We start from the raw sequence: 8,436 nt of genomic DNA, 5'->3' as shown, positions 1-8,436 counted from the left end.
AAAAGCACAAAAGCGAGCCGAACCATTCGGTTCCATGCAGTGGAAAGCGCTAAGTGGTCCAGACAGATTCTGATTGGAGAGTCCATTGCCTGACAGCATAAAACCCATCTGTGGTAACCATTGTCAAGTTTAGAAGACATTTGACAGCTCTTCTAGAGAAATTTTGTTTAGCAGGACATTACGCTGCTTCTACCACAAGAAAGCAATTCAGAAACTTATGCAAAATTAAATTTTATTGCTGTACGTTGGCCACGTTACATTTTCTTGATCCAAGTTTCCAGGCTAGCACAGCCCCCATCAGTACCGTCACCCACAGGCCTCCCACAGCCATCACCATCCAGGGCTTCACCTCCTCTTCATGGTCAGCGTGCACAGCAAGAGCCTGGCCACTCTCAGACTTGAGGTCAGCCTCCGGGTCGACAATCCAAATGGGGCCCAGGAGCTGTGTGTGGATCACCGCCTCCGAATGCTCTTCTGTGGGGAGAAGACAGTTAAGGAGAACGTCTTAGACCATATTGCCTCCTGGGACATGCTCATTGCATGCTTTGTCTAGAAAGTTTGGAGACCCATGATCTAAACTAATCAAACAAAAGGGCCAGCCTACTGTCCTTCAGACTTTAGGGGGCCAAAGTAGAAAATGTCCTGGCCATCAACCCCCTTCATCTTTAGTATTAGATGAGGAATAGTGGCCCATCTTTGGCATCAGTGGGAGGAAATGCACCAAGGGTTGAATAAAGGCAAGCAAAGGGCCGCAAGCCTACTGTCCTTCAGACTTTAGGGGGCCAAAGTAGAAAATGTCCTTGCTTTCAACTCCCCCATCTTTAGTATTGGAGAAGGAATAGTGGCCCATCAATGGGAGGAAGTGCACCAAGGGCTGAATAAAGGCAAGCAAAGGGCCACATCAAGCCCCAGTTTGAAGATACATGGTGTACAGCCAGGAACTGCATTGACCAAGTCAGAACTTATCCTCCTACTTTGGCAAGATTGACTTGAACCAAAAACGCATTATACCCATGCAGATGGCATTTTCAGGTCAGCTTCCATTGGCCTGCCAGGTGCCTCAAACTCACCAGCTTGATGTCTCTTCCACTGTCTTCTAGATCCTGGCCTCAGCCTTCTGGATTGAGAGCCATCACAGTTTCCAGATTCACAGCAACTGCAGATGTTGGAAGCACCTTCCACAGGGGACCACCTTAAAGGATGGACAATTGGTAGAGAAGTGAAGACATTGTCCATTTTACGTAACTGACCATGACATAACTATCAAGTCCTAGAATTCCCTGCAATTGTGCAAATTTTGGAAAATTTTCCTGTGCAGGTCAAATTTTGCATGCCCAAGTAGTGCACTACCTGGCAAAAGAGTTTTTAAACCAGAGCCCAAGTAGTAGGGTCCTTTATGACCCCAGTACAGGATAGAGTTATTCCTGGATATACCGAATGAGTTATACCTGTGCCAATTGGAAGTTTGCCTCCAAATTTTAGAAACCTGGGCTGCAGGTGGTCCTCAGACAGGACTTCTAAACCCTAGGGCTATAAATTGTACAATACACACATTTGGCACAGATGTAGAATTAAGCTGGCCTTATATCAAGACTTCTTGTTCAGCCCCACAGCAAAAATAAAATTGACTTGAGCTGATGGTGCCAACAGGCCACCCATGGAATGAATTTCAGCCTATGGCAGGAATCAGCTGAAATGCAATCTGTATGGCCAACTTTACCAAGCCTGATGCCTCGTACTCACGCGTCGATAGTTGGGCGTGAATTTTCGGCCAACGTCCGATCGGCCGATTTTCGGCTTGTTAGTATGGTGCTGCCGACAACCGACTCAGACTTTTCGGCCGAAAAAAAATCTGGTGTGGAGGCTATAAAATTTTTGTTGGCCGTCACCACAACGGACGATTTGCCGTCAGTCAGTACAGATTTCGACAGACAAAATCTGATGAGCAAGACTGGGCATGCTCAGAGAAGAAAAAACACACGGAAAGTAAAACACATGACATCACTTCAGAAGTAGATTTTTGTTGGCCGAGAAAATTCGTGTGCAGTCTAGGCACATTCCAACCAACGCAACAACACTGGACAAAAGTCGGCCGATCGGTCGGCTGATAATCGTTGCTTGTGTATGAGGCATTAGGATACAGGCAAGTTGGTGTGATTCCAAACATCACCTTTGCATTTGGAAGCCAATAAGCATTCAACACGTAGACTTCCACTGACACCTCCCCAATTCTGGTATCCCCAACCAAGTCCCCAATACAAGGGTGACCCAGCTTGGTGCAAGCAGTTGTCTGGAAGTAACAGGTCAACCAGCTAGCAATTTCAGATGGTCCAGATATGTTCCTGTACAAAAGCGTCCTAGTAGATGACCCAAGGTGCATCAAATGACATTCTGCAGGTACCATGTTACCGCAAATACAAGCCATACAGCTAAGTAGAGGTTACTTACGAGTTGCTAGTTTTGCTGAAGGAACACGCCTTGTTAGTTGGGTCTGGGGCCTGGTTGAGTGGGACGGCTTTCAGAACACAGTAGATATAGATCTGAGATAGAAAGAAGGCGTTAATTAGGCTCCATTGCAACATTCAGCACAATCCAATTGCACAGACTGCTACATACTATTGGCTGGTTGTAGTCTGTGAATCTAAAGGCATCGATCTCAAAGCGCAGTCTGTTCGGCTCAGGTCTCTGTGATATAAAGGTGGAGGAAGAGTCCTCTTGCTGCCCATCCACCAGGCATCTACAGAGGGTTATAAAAAGAAAAAGCACCATGACTCTTGAATTTTCTAGGATATACACAAGCTACAGGGTCATAACTAGTGGGGATTGATTGCAAGCGTCAAGGCCCCTCCCGCTTCTGTAGAACGCGTCAAGGCCCCTCCCGCCTCTGTAGAACGCGTCAAGGCCCCTCCCGCCTCTGTAGAACGCGTCAAGGCCCCTCCCGCCTCTGTAGAACGCGTCAAGGCCCCTCCCGCCTCTGTAGAACGCGTCAAGGCCCCTCCCGCCTCTGTAGAACGCGTCAAGGCCCCTCCCGCCTCTGTAGAACGCGTCAAGGCCCCTCCCGCCTCTAAGTTCATAAAATAAAGCACTAAAGCCTAGAGATTTGCATATTGTAGGAGTTGAACTGTTGTGGGGATTTTTTCCTCACTTCCTGTGAAGTCACCAGAACAAGCAGAAACAAGGAGTAATGTTCTAACTTCTAACCCTCACACCCTGTTGGAAGGGGTTTGCCATGGTTGGCGTTTTTACAGATTGCTTTTTACTTGAGGTGGACCTACAAAGTCCCATCGTAGAACATGAATGAATATTTACCCATAATTGTTAATGAGCTCATATCGAGGGGTAGAATTGGGGTCCGGAGTCAACAAGGCCATACAGCTGTCCACAACAATCCTCATCGGCAAATGGTTGTCTACATTAACAAAAGCCTCGATGTGCAAGGAGTTTCCAAGAGATACAACGCTGGAGTCCCTCAGACCACTCCAATCATCTGTAAAAAGAAACCTCATGGTTAGGCAAGACATTTCCAGCCAATTCTATCTACCAAGCTGGATGGAGGGCCAAGTTTGATCAAGCCTAGATTGATGGATATGGTGGGTAGGAATAGCAAAGAGCACCAAAAACCCAACAGCTTTTTTATGAAGCTTATAGCAAGCCAATAGTGGGTTTGCTACAACCTCAGAATTTATTGATCAGATGTCCTCAAATATTGAGATACTTTGGATACTGGTTGGTTTAGGCAACCATCCATGTAGGTTTAAAAACTAGTTCTGTAGCCAAGTCTCAAAAGATGCCAGGTGAATGCAAGACCACCATTTGAGGAACAAAATTTTTTTTAGCCTTTTGTGCATTTAGCCACCACATACATGTATAGCGGTTTGAGTTTCAGCATCATCCAATCCATCAACCAAGCTGGTCTGAATCAGGTAAAAACTGGCCCCCCAAAGAAAGTTGGATTAGGGTTGGCATGGTCTGGTATCCCATAGCAGGGGCTCAAGGTATTGTTAGGGTTGGCATGGTCTGGTATCCCATAGCAGGGGCTCAAGGTATTGTTAGGGCTGGCATCCCACAGCAGGGGCCCCCATGTATTAGGGTTGGCATGGTCTGGCATCCCATAGCAGGGGGCCCATGTATTGTTAGGGTTGGCATGGTCTGTTATCCCATAGCAGGGGCCCAAGGTATTGTTAGGGTTGGCATGGTCTGTTATCCCATAGCAGGGACCCATGTATTAGGGTTGGCATGGTTTGTTATCCCATAGCAGGGGCCCATGTATTGTTAGGGTTGGCATGGTCTGTTATCCCATAGCAGGGGCCCATGTATTAGGGTTGGCATGGTCTGTTATCCCATAGCAGGGGCCCATGTATTGTTAGGGCTGGCAGCCCAAAGCAGGGGCCCATGTATTGTTAGGGCTGGCATGGTCTGTTTTCCCATAGCAGGGGCCCAATGTATTGTTAGGGTTGGCATGGTCTGGCATCCCGTAGCAGGGACCTGTGTATTGCTAGGGCTGGCAGCCCAAAGCAGGGGCCCATGTATTGTTAGGGCTGGCATGGTCTGTTATCCCATAGCAGGGGCCCAATGTATTGATAGGGTTGGCATGGTCTGGCATCCCATAGCAGGGGGCCCATGTATTGTTAGGGTTGGCATGGTCTGTTATCCCATAGCAGGGGCCCATGTATTGTTAGGGCTGGCATGGTCTGTTATCCCATAGCAGGGGCCCAATGTATTGATAGGGTTGGCATGGTCTGGCATCCCATAGCAGGGAGCCCATGTATTGTTAGGGTTGGCATGGTCTGGCATCCCGTAGCAGGGGCCCAAGGTATTGTTAGGGCTAGCATCCCACAGCAGGGGCCCCATATATTAGGGTTGGCATTGTCTGGAATCCCATAGCAGGGGCCCATGCATTGTTAGGGCTGGCATGGTCTGTTATCCCATAGCAGGGGCCCAAGGTATTGTTAGGGCTAGCATCCCACAGCAGGGGCCCCATATATTAGGGTTGGCATGGTCTGGCAGCCCATAGCAGGGGCCCATGCATGGTTAGGGCTGGCAGCCCATAGCAGGGGCCACATGTAGGCTGCCCCATCCAGAACGATGACTGGTTATTGAACAGCCCACAGCTTACAACCACACCCTGGAATTACAATTTAATGTTCTAAAGGCCAAGAAGTTCCTACCATTCATCAGATATAGTGCAAAGGAGAGCCTCTCCTCTATGGATATGGTGGAGCTGAAGGGAATCCATGTTGGACTGATGGCATTGCTGCTGACATTTCCATGCCTAAAATAAAGCAGTAGACAAAATTAATTCATGCTGACCCAATCACAACCTTTCCTCTTTATACAACTTTTTTTATAAAAAAAAAAGGGGGGGGGAGCATCCATGACCCAAGTTTGCAAAGCATGCTGGTGTAATAAGATAGTCCAGCACTAGCTGCAACCAGATGAGGATATTCCCATACATAGAAGAGGATATTCCCATACATAGAAGAGGATATTCCCATACATAGAAGAGGATATTCCCATACATAGAAGATGGAACATTTGGCAGCATACTCAGCAGCCACAGTAAAATGCCAGTTTTGTTTGGTGACCACCACCTGCTGGTGGCACATGGTATATATGAATTTCACACAGTTAAGAGAAAATTACTCCTAACTGTTGTAACAACTATGGAGTCCATTTAAAGTGAGCCCACTAGAGTAGCATGTTCCAAAGCAGTCAAGCTTGTCCCGGCTTTACCAATTGGCAAGTCAACCCAAGCATGTGCCGAATCTTGGGATACCAAACATCCCCATTTAGTGTCCTGTATGGGTTTCTCTGTAGCTCACTATAGTTACCCCATGAAATACCAAAGTTTATCAATGCAAAAAGACTTGGTGATGGAATCAGACAAAGGCACACAATTGACCCAACTAGGAGACTCACCGAGGGTAGTAGCACTTGACATTGATGTTGGCACTGTTGGTTCTGGTGATTGGAACATTCCTGGATGAAGAGGGTTTGTAGGCGATGTTTGAAGTGTACAGGAGGAAGTCTGCATCCATCTGTAAGAAAGAACAATGTCACCGAGACCCAAAGGGAGGGGGGGACTCCCAAGGGGACTCCCAACCTTCCAGTCAAATAGGCATTGCCTAAATATGTAGGCGGCCCTCATGTCCTAATTCTTGTCCCGAGCCCCGCTGTTTGCATGGTGCAGTCAACGCCTTGACCAGTTTTCCATTCCCATACAGATTCTTCAGGATGGTCATTGTGTCCTCCAAGCTCACTAGAGATGGGAGGTGTTAGTAGTCCCTCCTTGTCCCAGGGTGGCAACGCTGCTTAGGATGGTTGTCAGGCTAGTAATGAATCAGCAGACCACAAAACCTTCCCCGGTTTGTGAAGGAAGGGGAAAGCAATGTAGTCCAACACGCCTTGCCCTAGGACAGTGATGGGAAACCTTGGCACCCCAGATGTTTTGGAACTATATTTCCCATGATGCTTAACTACACTGCATGAGAATCATGGAAAATGTAGATCCAAAACCTCTGGGGTGCCAAGGTTCACCATCACTGCCCTAGGGTGACAACACTCCTTAGTATGGTTGTCATCCCAATAATGGTATGGACTAGCAGACTACAAAACATCCCCCAGTTATGAAGGAGTGGGAGTGCCATGCAGTCCTCACTGTTCTAGGGCAGGGTGTAATGGAAGCCTAGGGTTCCTCCAGAGGTTGCTAGGAGTTTGAGCAAGGGTTCCTCTGGGTTGAAAAAGATTGAGAGAGGCTATTCTAGGGTAAGAAATGCTGTCCTAGGGTGAAAACACTGCTTAGCATGGTTGTCACCCTAGAAATGTAGTCACCGCCAATCGCTTGTAGAGGTGGCCCTCACGCCACCGCCAATCGCTTGTAGAGGTGGCCCTCACGCCACCGCCAGTCGCTTGTAGAGGTGGCCCTCACGCCACCGCCAGTCGCTTGTAGAGGTGGCCCTCACGCCACCGCCAGTAGCTTGTAGAGGTGGCCCTCACGCCACCGCCAGTAGCTTGTACCACAATAAAGATAGACCTACAAGAGATAAGCATGTGACCAGTTTATTGTCCTTTGTCAGACAATAGAAGGGAGGTGGCACCACAGTTTCAAGTTCACATCGCTTGTAGAGGTGGTTCTCACCACCAATCGCTTGTAGAGGTGGCCCTCACGCCCCCGCCAGTAGCTTGTAGAGGTGGCCCTCACGCCCCCGCCAGTAGCTTGTAGAGGTGGCCCTCACGCCCCCGCCAGTAGCTTGTAGAGGTGGCCCTCACGCCCCCGCCAGTAGCTTGTAGAGGTGGCCCTCACGCCCCCGCCAGTAGCTTGTAGAGGTGGCCCTCACGCCCCCGCCAGTAGCTTGTAGAGGTGGCCCTCACGCCCCCGCCAGTAGCTTGTAGAGGTGGCCCTCACGCCCCCGCCAGTAGCTTGTAGAGGTGGCCCTCACGCCCCCGCCAGTAGCTTGTAGAGGTGGCCCTCACGCCCCCGCCAGTAGCTTGTAGAGGTGGCCCTCACGCCCCCGCCAGTAGCTTGTAGAGGTGGCCCTCCCGCCCCCGCCAGTAGCTTGTAGAGGTGGCCCTCCCGGCCCCGCCAGTAGCTTGTAGAGGTGGCCCTCCCGGCCCCGCCAGTAGCTTGTAGAGGTGGCCCTCCCGCCCCCGCCAGTAGCTTGTAGAGGTGGCCCTCCCGGCCCCGCCAGTAGCTTGTAGAGGTGGCCCTCCCGGCCCCGCCAGTAGCTTGTAGAGGTGGCCCTCCCGGCCCCGCCAGTAGCTTGTACCACAATAAAGATAGACCTACAAGAGATAAGCATGTGACCAGTTTATTGTCCTTTATCAGACAACATAAGGGAGGTGGCACCACAGTTTCAAGTTCACATCCAGCTTTAGACTAGCAGTGATGGCAAACCTTGGCACCTCAGATGTTCTGAAACTACATTTCCCATGATGTGCAACTACACTGCAGAGTGCGTGAGCATCAGGAGAAACGTAGTTCCAAAACATCTGGGGTGCCAAGGTCCCCATCACTGGACTAGAATGTAACAAGTCATAGTTCTATCAGACAACCAACCTGAACTTGGTTCCCACAGTCCTGCAGACTGATCTGGAAGGTCACGGTGTCCTGGTCCTCAGAGGACGGCTTACATTGCGCAGAGCCCAGGGTGAGGTCCGACGCCTTGACCAGCTTTCCATTCCCATACAGGTTCTTCTGGATGGTCACCACCATTGTGTCCTCCAAGCACACTATACTGACCGCCCCTCCAGAAGGAGCCAACAGCTGCCTAGGTCTCTGGGGAAAACCTCGGGCAGAACCCCAACCAGCCTGGAGAGAAGCCGGCTGCCTGGAACCAGGCCGTTGGTGGTACCAATAGTCCTGACATAGGACAAGATCAAAGCCCAAGACCACTGCAAGGAGCCCTCTAAGCCAACTCATAGTGACCAAGAAAGAAA

General features: G+C 49.7%; 1 protein-coding gene across 1 annotated transcript; it reads right to left on the bottom strand.

Annotated features, from left to right (window-relative positions):
* Positions 1 to 232: 232 nt before the first annotated feature.
* Positions 233 to 8,227, bottom strand: LOC309569377 (zona pellucida sperm-binding protein 3-like; the record flags this gene model as incomplete). The annotated part of the gene is made up of 8 exons (XM_082275185.1): positions 8,057 to 8,227; positions 5,920 to 6,038; positions 5,169 to 5,272; positions 3,310 to 3,487; positions 2,617 to 2,737; positions 2,449 to 2,540; positions 1,071 to 1,192; positions 233 to 474 (listed from the first exon to the last, which is right to left on the bottom strand). The coding sequence occupies exons 1-8, from the start codon at positions 8,210 to 8,212 to the stop codon at positions 233 to 235; spliced, it is 1,134 nt and encodes a 377-aa protein (XP_082131311.1). The 5' UTR covers positions 8,213 to 8,227.
* Between the last annotated feature and the right edge of the window lie 209 nt (positions 8,228 to 8,436).

This window comes from Pelophylax lessonae (genome assembly GCF_965119305.1).
Source record: "Pelophylax lessonae genome assembly, chromosome: 13".
NCBI classification, from domain to species: Eukaryota; Metazoa; Chordata; class Amphibia; order Anura; family Ranidae; genus Pelophylax; species Pelophylax lessonae.
This window is presented reverse-complemented; position numbering and strand designations above follow the sequence as displayed.